The sequence below is a fragment of the Sparassis crispa genome, assembly GCF_003851025.1.
Source record: "Sparassis crispa DNA, contig_000013F, whole genome shotgun sequence".
Taxonomy (NCBI): domain Eukaryota; kingdom Fungi; phylum Basidiomycota; class Agaricomycetes; order Polyporales; family Sparassidaceae; genus Sparassis; species Sparassis crispa.
Window position 1 is genome coordinate 241,145 of NW_020939760.1, and position 13,030 is coordinate 254,174.

Here is a 13,030-nt window from a genome sequence, read left to right on the forward strand (position 1 = left end):
TTTCAAAGGTGCAGAACCAGGGGTGATAGGTTGATTCATGCTGCCATGAACTGAAGAGCAGCGGTTATTTTAATATCACAGAATATGATTTATTCCAATATTTATACGTTTCCGTCCAGAAAAGTTATTCCAGACTTACAACCCGAAGATGGTGCAATATGCAGCTAAGGCTTGTTCGATACAAAAGACTTGGTCAAGCCCGTGACTCTAGCAATGCGATTTTGTCCGATCGAGCTAGGTGTATTGTTGGTACAGTCCCGCAGCTGTCTAGCCTTTGGCTAAACCTCTGTCTAATGACACTCGATGGCAATTGAGTTTGGCGTGACATAATGCATCGGAATTTGACAGTTATTCTTAGGTCGTTTAATGCATCATACCGCTCCTTATACCTGTACAGTGCAGAAATACAGAGCCATGTTGCTCTACACTATCCATGCAGGGTGCTTTACCATGCAGCACTCCCGATGTACTACCACATGCAGAAGGACAATGGGATACTTCTGTTCCAACGTCTTGGATGCCAAGCCCTGGATAGACATGGACTCATGAGTAGCGGCATCTGGATGGGTCTCTAATTTGTAGGTGTCTCGCGCTAAATTTCGCTGTCTCTTTACCCTAGGTTGTTACGCCATTGACCGCCATGTTTTATGGAGGTATCGCAACCTGGCCATTGTTGTTGAGCGCGGAATTGGCCGAGTTCGGATTTAAGATAGGTACTTAAAGGAAGACCCCTCCAGCTGGCTGACTGTCTGGCTGGCATTTTTCGATAACATTACCCTTGCGAAAACGAGTACCGCATCCATGGCCTTCCATTTCCATCCGCTTCAACACCTTGCGGGGCTTGTGGGCTGGGACCAGTCCCAGACCCAATCTGGCTGCAGCCTTTGGGAAAAGCGGCTTACTGAGCTGCCGGAACCAGTTCCAAAAGCTGTCGACTATTTCCACTCAGCGATGCTGATGAGAGAACAAGGAACCCACCTAGAGTCCCTTAAGCAACTGCAGTCCCTCATGGCCCTACTTTCTGAGTGGGAGTTTGGCTTGTCGCATATGAAGCAGATGGAAAACTATCTCGCAGATCTACGAATAATGGTTCGACCACTCGATAAAAATTTGAAAGATGGGACAAGATTCAAGGCATGCCAGAATTGCTGGTCTTGGAAACTACACAGACGCATTGAATTTGACCAAAGGTTTCTGCTGCTGGTAGAAGCGTTTTCGGGCACGCTCGAGGATTACGTCCGACGATACTCAGCAAGGACCAGTGAAACTAACGAATACTCGGAAATTAGTAAGATCACCATGAATCTTTAGTGCTACGAGGTTCTCAGTTTCAAAAACCTGCTCACTAACAATGCGCACCCCAGTCACTGAAAAGCTGTCTATCGTGGCAACTTCCAATACACACCAATCATGATTCCATGTAGGTTTCTGTTCGAGTTTCGCGCTAGATACCGCACAGCTAACAATGGCCCTAACTCAAAGCTCCGTAATAACCGAAACCCGCCAAACACCTATTTCCAGTCCGTATGTGTTTTTAGTACTAATTGGTGACTGAAAATAATATAGTCGTCGCATCAAACTATGGCGAGAAAGAAAATACTTTCTAGATACTCTACTCTTGTCTCTCATCATGCAGTCGGAAGATATTTGGACCTCAATAATTGTGTATTTTCCTTACATCAAAGTTAACAATAGTCTCTGCTTGCCTGTACCATCTACTTTTATGTGCCTAAGGGCTTCTTTTGAGAGAGACACCTTCATTTGAGTTAATTGACTTGATTAGGAAGACTGGCGTTTACTGTCTTAGACCTCTCTTGAATGTTGAGCTGATGTTTTAGCCACGCAATCGCTAATCCTAAGTGCTCGTTTTTCAATCTACTATTGAAAAGCCTCAGTAAATGTTAGTTGTCGAGGGGGGAAAGAAACGTTTGTAAATTATCACCTCTAGAGTTTCTGCTGGTGCGCTTCTGGTGCGATTCTGGTGCATAGCATAATATAACGTTCCTATTTAGCCGAGCCCATGGCCAGCTATCTAAAAACCTATAGAACTGGGCTGAGAATTGCATGTGGGGTCTGAGGCGCTGATTAGCATATTGCATTTCTTCTATAATAATCCTTACTGTTGATACAAAGTATGTATAGTATGACAATTAGTTGTCTAATACCGCTAAATGGATCTATGACAGCGGATTCTAGCCGCTACTATATTCGAGAAAAAAATTTCGCATATACAAGGGGCGGCACGAAATGTTTGTATTGCCGACAGGCCGGGTAAAAGTTCTCCGCACATTAAAAGCAGCGGCCTCAAGCTACAGAGATATATGGTGTGGACCTACCGTGGCCTGTTGGCTGACTGATCGATCCCTGTACGCCGTGCAGCCCTAGCGGCCACCATGGAATAATCCTTTGCAGACAAAATTAAGTCCAGGGCATGGGTCTTGCTAAGCTCGACCGGAATGCACCAAAGACATTCGAATGTCCATTTGATGCCATGAATACAGTGCCCAATAAGATGTACCTGTAAGGGGCTGACGCGAAGCGAACGTACGACACAGGTGTCGTACATCAGCCGTAGCCTAGGTAAACAGAGACGGGGTGTCTAGCACTCTCAATACAAGTAATTGGCGATGAAGCTCTCAGTAATCGGTTCATTCTCTGATGGAGACTAATCGCTGAGGTCCTCGAACTCGAGGGCCTCCGCTGCGAAGTTTTACATCCGCTGCCAAGCCACTATGACCGAACGGTCGTAGTACGACAGTGGCCCCTGACAGTACCCTAAAAATGGGGTATTTGTTGTTCCGAACAGCCTATAAAGCCTTCTCTCCCCAACCCCCTGGCTGGCTGGCTGGCTGGCTTGTCATTTTCTTTTCGACAATATTAATTTGCAGTCTTTATTTTTTGTCCACAGATGTACTGTGAACGACGCTTTTCATGCCGCTAAAAAATGCGCGGGTACCTAGGAGAAATCCTATTTCAATCGCAAAGTCCATTGAAATCAACAAAATTAAACGTTGCTGGTCTACGCTTTGAATTTTTCAGTTAGATGGACTAGAAACAGCTACTTTCTGAGTCCGTGAGAGGCATATTTGTTATTTTCTTGTCCTGTATGCTAGGGGTTTCGGTATTTCTTTCCAATATTTTTGAAATTTGGTGCGAATTTCTAAACATGCAAGTCATTGTGCTAGCTTACGCTAACGAGAAAAACAGTTGAATCAGGGCAAGGGGCACTTATTAGCTTCGAAAGCCGTATCTGCAGCTTTATCCACAACCTTTTTTATAATTCCGCTATTTATGACACTAAGTGCTGATGCCTGCAGTTAAAGCGCCCAAACTGGAGGACTAGCCGTGGACTCAAATGTCGGATGTGTCTGGCTACGTTGAATGTGTTTTCCAAGAGCTTCGGGGAAATATTAGGGTATCAACGCAGTAAAATTCATTGTTATAAGGATCGGAGGGACGTCTTAGTCTAAAAAATAGAAAGACTTAATATTGTACTAGGCTGTCCACTCGGGTCGGGTCAGCTTGGGTTGCTTGGGTTTCGTGGACAGCCTATATTGTACTGAAAGGGAAGAGTAGAGGGGCAGAAACAGTAAATGTTTTTGCTCTGTTTTAGATAGATGAGGTATAAGACGACCTTCATGATGCGAGCTTACAGATTAAGGTTCATGTGGCGAAAGCAGTTGATTACCAAGTTAAAGAAGAAACTAACTAAGTGCGCGCCAGCGCGCAGAAGAAAAACATCGCGAGCTCTCAGCCCTAAAACTCACAAGCCACAAGCCACCTCCGGTATGCACCGCCACCCTTCTATTCTCACTCCATAACACTTCAAGGGTGTGGTATCTACATATGTAAGATCTAGTATCATCTGTATTGGAGATCAATTCCTTTGCACTTATGCGAACTTGAATGTGTATTGCCTTGCTAATGCCTCCCGTTTGCCTCGCGTCACATGTGCCTGCACATGCAAGAATGATGGTCGTTCGGCTTCAACTTTAAAGCCGAAGGATGCCGAACCTTCACCGAACATTAACCCGGCCGCAGCCGCTGCGAGCCGCCGGGGCCATCCTGGAGGACTAGGTGCGCTTTCATACTATCCACGACACTGTCTATGGCGCCGGTGTCGGCGCCTGTGGTTGCGTTTCCTACTATCATCTCTCCCGCTGGTATAATAATCTTCAGTGTTGCTCTCGCCAAGTCCGCTGCGCCTCGGTCTCCTGGTACGCCCACGACTCTGCTCACGTCCTATCCTGATAGGAATTGCTGCACTGTACTCCCGGCTATCGTCTCTACTAAGACGACGATTGTTCATAGAAACATTATGCCTTTCTCCATGAGCGTCAAGCGTATTGTCACGGCTTCTTTCTTCGTAGCTATGACGCCTGGAGTCATAGGGCGAAGCTCTATAGTGAGTTCGGTTGTTTTCGTTTCTGTAACGAGACTGATGGTCGCCTAAACTCCTGTCTGCGGAATGATGGCGGTTTCTCTGGGCTTGCGCTTCTATAGCATCTTGTTAGCTGGTTGGTACCGGAGATTCACATAATGAGCATCAGTTGACTCGCTTTTCTCACTTTTAATCCATCTCCATGCGCGATGGAAGGTTGTTGCGTTAAATCTCTCTCTATTGCGTGGCATCAGGAGGAATATATAACATAAAATCACCTGTAGGCAAAAGCAATGCTATTTCAGCTTCTGGTGCCGAATGCAGGTGTTGTGGAGTGAGAATAGAAGGGTGGCAGTGCATACCGGAGGTGGCTTGTGGATTTTACGGCTGAGAACGCGCGATGTTTTTCTTCTGCGCGCTGGCGGGCACCTAGTTAGTTTCTTCTTTAACTTGGTAATCAACTGCTTTCGCCATATGGATCTTGATCTATGAGCTCGCATCAGCAGGAGAATAGCAACGGTATATATTATTCGTAGATGCCCTAACACTCCTGTTGAGCGGAAGGATTAATGATTATCCGAATAGGAGCAGCAGGGCCGCCTTGGTCTCCTCCCTGTGCGGCTGGCTGGCTGGCTGGTTGGGTTTTCCATAACATTAAGTGCCGAAAATGCTGAGAGCAGTCCAAAGACCTTGTAGCTAACACTTCCATCCACCTGACAGTTTACTGAGTATTTAGAGGGGTCTAAATACCGCGCTCTGGGCACTCGTTTTCATCAAGTATCACTATCATACGGAGCTTGGACCATGCGCCTAGCGCTTCGACATCAAGATTCTAGCTGCGCAGGGTATATTAAATGAGCACAAACGTGCCGACAAGTCCCATTTTTGCTCCCAGGGAATTAAAATCTATTATGTAGACTCCTGCGGCACCAACGGAGACCACTTTAGATGGTAAACAAGGACATAATATTCAGAAGTTGGACCGCTCCCGCCGCGGTTGAAGGGGCTTCAAGCCTACAGTCATGGGGGGATGGTATAGCAAGATGCACGCAGAGTCTAAAAGCATCTATCGGTTTCAGGGGCTCTATTGGTAATTAAACTAATAGGTGGTACAGATGTTGTCCTCTTTTCCAGAGTTTGATAGCTTCAAGCGAGTACAAAGACAGCTTTAAACCCCAAGCGCTATTCCCTACGTAGAAAGATGCGGTGTTTTGCCATCATGCAACCTCGCCTGGTGCAGCAGCAAAGTTTCGTTTCATCTTCTAAGTAAGCGAATTAGACATGGTCGACGAGTTTTCGCAGCGGCCACTCACAGCAAACCGAGTAAGGGCCTCATGGGCCACGCTAGCGAGTTTCAGATGGCTCTCGAGCCTGATCTCCATCTATCCACACCATTACAAGCGGTTCGCAAGCATGGTTGTCCTCGCTGTGGGACATTTTTGGCTCGTCCCCTTGCTCTGTGGGTAGTCCTCCTGACTGAGTATCTTCCGCTCTATTGGGATCCCACGACAAAGGATGGGTTCGGCGAAAAGGGTAGAAAGTGAAATGAATCATCGCCAACCGGGAGGCTTCTTGCTGGTCCTCTTTGGTGCGTACAGCGGCACATTTGGCGCGGAGAATACTCCAGAGGCCCTGCTCGCCCATGTACCCCCCGACTCGTTTCTGCTCCTCCAGGAACTTCTCCGCATCCTGGATAGACTTCTCCTTCTCAGCGGTGAGCGGTGCTGGTGGTACAGGTGGTCCATAAAACTGGAGCACTGGTGGCTTCGAGGACTGTTCCTCGCCGGATTGATGATTGGCGCTGAATGGCATGGTTTTTAGAGAAGGTAGAGTGCAGGTCTGTCCCAACGAACTGGTCTGTCCAACAGACTAATCTGCTATTTACGACTGGTCCGCCCGACGGACTAGTCTGCTTCTGTGCACAGCAAAGTAGTCCAGTTCACAGACTAGTCTGCACCTGTACACGGTGTACTGGTCCTGCTCTCAGACTCGTCTAAGGCCTATATCCGGTGCCCATCTGACACTGGACATAGTCGACCTGCCGTACTAGTCTCCCTCCGAGTATGGCTGGATTATAGGAGGGGTTTGGTGGCCACGTCGTCGAGATCAAACACACTAATGTGACTAGAGGTTCCGTCGTTAGCGAATACTTCTCGGTACATAGTAGAAGTGACGACTAGTTACGGGAAGGCGTATGCTTGAACTCTTGCGCTCTAACGGGCAGCGTATAAGCCCTACTTGCTGTCGATCATGTGCTTAGTCTGGTTAGCAACTCTCAGTATAGGACTAGGCTCATTGGCGGTGTAGTAAACGTCATTTATTTCTACAATCAATCATATCTTAGATGAATGTCGCAATATAAAGAAAACTAATACAACTCACTCCTTTCGTCCGAGAACGCAAATGAACAGAATAAACCTCGTATCCTGGCTGCAGCCTACCCATTTGTTCTATTCTTCTACTTGATGATCATACATGAATTGCTAGGCAGGTGTAAAACCGTCGCCGCTCCATCAGTACTGAGGATATAAGAACAAATGCGACAAGTTCCTCACTCCAGTTCCCGTGTCGCAATCGTTTCACCACCCACAACGACGACAGTCATCTTCTTGAACCGTCCACAGCACCACACTGGCGGCCTCCCCGACATCGCGATCACATCTTGACCAGAGCCAGAAAAAAGGCCATCAGATGGCAAATATGTGGTCACTTGGGCTTCGAATTTTGAGGCTGAATTGATGGGTTTACTCATCTTTTGTTCGCCACCCAGGAGACTATCCTTCAACTCCTATTTATATAAAGACGGTTTCTGACTCAGCCGAAGACGTCCAACCCCAGGCGGCTAGACGGGCAATTGTAAGACGAATTTAAAAGCAAACGCACTCTTCAGCCCCTCAATGTAGCGCCCTTTGAATTGCGAGCGCTTAGCTCCACAGACATCTATTTTCGTGTCAGCGATCGCAGAAAACGAGAGCACGAACCGTATGCGCAAAACTGCAGAGAACAGATTGATGATGGCGGGATACGCACAATCTCGAATATTCTGTGCGTCGGGATGTATCCCTGATGGGTAGTCAGCAACGGTATCGGAAAGGAGACAAGAATGAGAGACGCACGCGAAGCAGACGTTACAGAGAGACACTATCGTTTCTAACGCGTCGTTATGCGTACTAGATGCGTCCTGTGAATTTCAATCTCCAGTAACGTGCACAGAAACGTGGGGAGAGTCGTCATCACGTATCAGGTGCTCGTACAGTTGCTGAAAAATTAACATCTCTCTCTACTTGTTGGCTGTTGCTCGTACATGACGAAGCACTCACGAGAGAGTTGAGAGGAAAACACCGTAAACTTGATGCCTGCCTTTGGAACCTCGACGGAGGCCAAGTACGATCGAAGTTCTAAAACGAAGTCATTAGAGAACATCGATCTGTGGAGTGTCAGGGGACGTCGACTAAAGAGACTGAAGTGCTGCGCAGCGTTGGAGACTCAACCGCTTGACTCAACCGTAATCGACACGTCGAAATCCAGCTTACTTATCACGCGCGATTTAAGCATTAAACACACTGTCCATTTGGCAAACAAAGAGTAACTGAGTGGTGGGAGGGAGATGTATACAACTGGGGAGGTAAGCGAGTTGGGATACAAGAGGGGGAAAACATATAGAAGTCACGAGCGAGTAGATAGTACACGATGGGTTGAGAGAGTCCGACGAGGAGAAGCAATAGCGATCAATAGGACGACCCCGCGAGTCCAAGGCCTGAATCATCGAACGAAAGCTATCAGCTGGACGGAACGGGGAACGGAAGAAGAGCAAGACACCTGAACGACAAGGGCACGCAAATCCAAGGCCTAGACGTCAACGTCGTTGGGTATAAGTACGACAAAAGGATGGGGAATGGGGGGAGAAACGCACGAAGGCAAGCGAGTTCATCCGGTCCAAGCATCCGTCCGACACCAACAACAACCAACCAATAAATTACGAGCGGGGGAGAGAATGAAGACGAGGCCGAGACGGCAAACAAAGCATGTGGGCTGGGCGAAGCGCTAGACGTCGAGGTCGTCAGTTACTAGCATGAAAGATGAGAGAGAGAGAGAGAGAACATGAACTTGAACAGCGATTCCAACCGTCGAAAACACACGTTTGTACCGACGACCAGCGAGCACAGAACGGGGAGTCAAGAAAAAGACCGCAGGGGCCACAGACGGAGAAGAGAGACGAGGGCATAGTGGAAGGGGAAGACGTTGCAGGAACAGAATGCGAGACGACGGCTCGCCGAAATCAAGGCTGCAGAAAGTCGTTAGTTACGAGCGTGAAGACGAGGCGGACGATAAACACGAACCTGAACTACCACTCGACGCTCAAAACATCTGTCTGCGCCACTAGCCCAACTGATGGATTACAAAACCTCAAAAGACGAGAACGAGTCGCAGAAGAAAAGGAGTGTGGGGTGTATGAGAAAGATGGGAGGCAGTCGTAAGGGGGGAAGGGGAGGGAACACGATGCGAGAACGTCTCCCGCGAACGCCTTGACATGAGCGCTATCAGCTACAAACACGAGGACAGGAAACAAGAGGAAGAGACGAACCTAGTTCTCATCGAAGTAGAGGTTGGCGCCAGGGAACTTGACCAGGATGAGCTCGTCCCATAGCCAGTGCATCGGGGTGGTGTAGGTGATGTCGACCGAGTCCGAAGGACCAGTGCCACCGGTGAGGAGGGAAACGAACTTGCGCTTGGGATCGCCGACGATGGATCCAGAGTCCCCGCCCCTAGAGAACGCGGTAAAGTACTGGTTCTTGCCGTATGGCAAGACAGTAGCCTCGAGGGATTCGAAGATACCGGTGATGCCGTACAGGCGAGTCTTGGACTCGAAGCGACTCATACGACCAATCGTGGTGGCCGTCTTGTAGCCGTTCTTGATGACGAATCGAACGGAAATGCCGTCGAAGTCCTTGGTGGTGGGCTTCTTGATCTCCTCGGCGGTGAGAATGCCCTGGAGCTTGAAGAGGTGTCGGTCCAAGGGGTATTCGAAGTCGATCTCGTTGTCCTTGTCGACTCGGCCGTACATCATGCTCATAAAATCGCCGACGTCGATCTTATAAGCTGGAATGAGAGCAGTTAGATAAGGCATCTCCAATCAGACGGGCTCAGTACGCACCCAAGTCAATGACGTTTCCGACGAAGTTGTCCCAGAACTTGACCTTTTCGAGCTTGATCACGCACACATCTTTCGTGTAGCCGTAGGGAGGAGTGTTGCCAGTGATCGGCGGCGCCCATACAACGTGACCAATCACCCGTTTCTCCGGGTCCGACCAGTCCCTCTGCACCATGACGAGGAAGTCCTTGAGGGCGTGGATCTTGGCGTTTGCCGTCTCCACCTCGGCTTCGGCGGCCGCTAGTTTAGCTGCCATTTGCGGCTTACCGGTGTACAGATCAATCAGCCTCTTCTGGTGAGTGACGTGGTTGGTAAGACTACCGATCTCCGCCTCGATGGATTCCACGAAGTCGACGAACGCCCTGGAACCCATCAGGATCACATTCGTCTTAGGCAAGGCTAGGTAGGAGTAGTCAACATTGCGCCCATTTTCTCGAGGAAACGGACGTACGCGGATAGTTGAACTCTTTGTTAGCATGATCCAAATCAAACAGCACGTGACGTGCCGTTACGCCGTAAAGCTCATTGCCTCGGCGGAAGTAAAAGCCCATTGTCCCCTGCGACTCCGGAGTCTTCTCGCCAGCGATGGGCAGGCCGAGAGCAGTGGTGAGCGAGTGGATGACGTTCTTGAGGTTGCTTTCATCGTCGACCGGAGCCAACAGCCGGGGACCAGCGAGGAATTGAGTCTCAGACTCGCGGAAAGCGACGTCGACGTCGTCGATGTCGTGCTCCTTGAGGAGACTGAGGATGTCTTGGGAGGACTCGTACGCCATGTCGCTGGTTGTGGTGTTCTTCTGGACGCCGACCCAAATAGTGACGGCACTGAGCACCTTGGTTACGGCGCCATCCGCAATAGGCCCGTCCCATCCAAAGCGGACGAGATCGATGGAGGTGAAAGAGATCTGTCGCTCATGGAGGAAGACGCCGACCTTGGAAAGAATGTCAGTCCACAGAATTCTACGCTTCTAGAAGATCACGAACCTTGTCACGAACTGCGGGCCACAGATCGTCCTTGCCCAGTTTGGCGTGGTCGTCGACTTGGAGAAGCCTCATGGGGCGAGGGTCGTTTTCGGGACCGGTGGGAGGCGTAAATTGATCCTTCGACGTTCTGTAGATGAGCGGAGGGCCAAGGCAACCGTCGCTGCGGATATCGAAGTAGTAGTAGTATTTCTCGAGCTTCGGCACGTCGTGTGCGGACTCGACAGAAGTGGCGCTGGAGGCGTCATCCTCCTCGAAGATCTTGCGGCGCGCAGAAGAGTCGCTGGATCCACAGCTGGACGAACGACGGTTATGCACAGTAATACAGTGCTGGTCGAACTCATCGGTACGAACATAGTCCTGCCAATTGTCGTCTTGAAGGGCATACGAGCGGGTCAGTATAGAAGAAACCCAATAAAACGAAAAAGTACTCGCTTGACGGGTTTGCAGACATGATAACAGAGATTTTGAGCGACTTGGAATAGTTGAGAGCGTTGAGAGATCAGAGAGAGTTGAGAGAGTTGTAGCAAGAGGGGGGCGAGATTTGAATCGGGGATACCCAGCTGTTTGCAAGGGGGATAGGAAACTGGTGTACGGGGTCCAATTTCAGCCACCCGCGCGTTTTCCTCCCAGTGCTCACCATTTTCCACCTCTCTCCTCAAGTTCTTCACGTTAATTGACTCTAAATTTAAATCTATGTTCTGTAATGTACACAGTCATTTCTGTGCACTCAAACCGGACATTTCCGCGCAGTGTGTGCTTCAGAAGAAACTATGTGCATACGTCAGATGCACGTGACTAAACGCGATTTGTTTAACGCAGACTTTGCCGCTCGCGTTCTTGTGCTGTGTCGCTTTGCGTGCTCTCCATCCTCTATGACAATTTCGCACGAGGAGGAGGAGCGACTCGGTATACCTACAGAGAAAATTCCTGTCAAAGTGTCCTTCCCCGTCGACGAAATGACAGTATCAACCGGATGGCAACGTGCGAATGGGTGCAGCGAGGAAACACAAGCAATCTTATGGATATGTATTATATACTACTCGGAAGTAACTACTGCTAATGTCATTGTCGATGAACGTATGTTTGCAGTCGCAGAATATGGGAATCATTGTGCCTGTGCCGGAGATCGGCACGTCTTAATGCGGAAGGTGGCCCCCCCTACCCCAGTTTACGGGGTCCTCGAATTTTTGCGAGGACGGTGTCGAGAGTTCAAATCTCGCCCCCCTCTTGAGTTGTAGGGCGGAAAGCGTGGTGCGAAGACCCCCTTTTATAGTCCACACACGGCAAATTAGTCATTCCAAGGGTTTTCCCCGCCGAAGGCGGGCCGGAAAGCGCCAAGGGAGGTCCGGGACAGCGGCCGAAAAAGTACCAAGGAATTTGACCCGTGCCTGGCAGGAGCAGCGCTTGCTGCTCCGTCGTCGAAGCACACAACCTTAGATCAACAACCTCTCTTCCCCGACTATGCGTTCGCACACTCAGTTAATTGCTCACAGCACTGCATAAAACCCGTTGATATTCAGTACTTACATTTGAACCACATTTCCTAATAAGGGTTCTAGCTTCGATTGATGAGATCTCGCAAGTGCTTCTTTGTAGGATTGTGTTTGTAGCGTGTTTGCCCCACGGATCAGAGGTATGTCAGGAAACTCAATTATGCATTTAAGCATTAGTGCTCGCGCTCCGCACTGAGCGACATCAAGAACGAGACTGCCCCTATCTTGCGATCATTTCCTGCCAAGTGCACTGCTCGCTGCCTTAGACTCAAACCACCAACTTGATCATGATCTCTGTCATGCCCGACATGCCGTCTGACCTCGACTGCATTTATCAAGAAGCCATATTCTCCCTGGAGTGCCCTGAGAGTCACTCATATTCCAGCCTCTTCTTCCAATCGACTGAAGAGAACCATGACTCCTGCTTTATGCATCTCAACCTTCCACAGAGCACTGTTCCTGGAGCTGGCAACATCAAGTGTTCTCTGGCCTTATTTGAGGTCATTGGGCAGATTGCAGCCAAGGACTGCTATCTGACAAAGTTCGGAGATGAGTGGCTGTTCCCAGAGGATGAGGAAAGCAAGACTGCATACTCCTGCTGGATTGAACCACGGTGCGCTGACATGGTTTCACTCATACACTGGCGGAATGTGGCGCGAGGTCTGGATATGATTGTAGTGGCAGCTCCTGCACCTATCGAGACCATCCATACCATACGTGCAGACCCGGAAACAGACTCGGTGAAGATTCAAGTCAGCTGGCGCCCGTTGGCTGGACAGGTAAGTGACGCTGCCCCCGATTACTCCTGTCATTTTCGGTTGATGTTGGCTTGACAATGCAGACAGTCGAGGACACATTCCCGTTGTATGATAGTGCAGGAAACCGTCGTGTTCCTGCTTCTGAGGAAGAAGTGCCCTTTGGGCAGCCTGTTCATGTCCTTTTCCACCTCGAGTGTGTCATGTATGAAGGCATCAGGTACTTGTTCGCCCATCTTCTTGGCGTTAGGGAGATTTGAGGTGGCTG

General features: G+C 49.3%; 4 protein-coding genes across 4 annotated transcripts; 1 reads left to right on the plus strand and 3 right to left on the minus strand.

Annotated features, from left to right (window-relative positions):
- Window positions 1-5,725: 5,725 nt before the first annotated feature.
- SCP_1400850 (hypothetical protein) lies at window positions 5,726-6,193 on the minus strand (the record flags this gene model as incomplete). The annotated part of the gene is made up of 1 exon (XM_027763792.1): window positions 5,726-6,193. The coding sequence occupies one exon, from the start codon at window positions 6,191-6,193 to the stop codon at window positions 5,726-5,728; it is 468 nt and encodes a 155-aa protein (XP_027619593.1).
- A 1,030-nt stretch (window positions 6,194-7,223) lies between these two features.
- SCP_1400860 (hypothetical protein) lies at window positions 7,224-8,606 on the minus strand (the record flags this gene model as incomplete). The annotated part of the gene is made up of 3 exons (XM_027763793.1): window positions 7,224-7,444; window positions 7,702-7,808; window positions 8,521-8,606. 3 exons carry the CDS (start codon window positions 8,604-8,606, stop codon window positions 7,224-7,226), a joined length of 414 nt encoding a protein of 137 aa, XP_027619594.1.
- A 360-nt stretch (window positions 8,607-8,966) lies between these two features.
- On the minus strand, window positions 8,967-10,965 carry SCP_1400870 (hypothetical protein; the record flags this gene model as incomplete). Its single annotated transcript, XM_027763794.1, has 5 exons — window positions 8,967-9,481; window positions 9,537-9,932; window positions 9,985-10,462; window positions 10,515-10,885; window positions 10,947-10,965. The coding sequence occupies 5 exons, from the start codon at window positions 10,963-10,965 to the stop codon at window positions 8,967-8,969; spliced, it is 1,779 nt and encodes a 592-aa protein (XP_027619595.1).
- Window positions 10,966-12,306: 1,341 nt separating this feature from the next.
- SCP_1400880 (hypothetical protein) lies at window positions 12,307-13,022 on the plus strand (the record flags this gene model as incomplete). The annotated part of the gene is made up of 2 exons (XM_027763795.1): window positions 12,307-12,786; window positions 12,849-13,022. The coding sequence occupies 2 exons, from the start codon at window positions 12,307-12,309 to the stop codon at window positions 13,020-13,022; spliced, it is 654 nt and encodes a 217-aa protein (XP_027619596.1).
- Window positions 13,023-13,030: the final 8 nt, after the last annotated feature.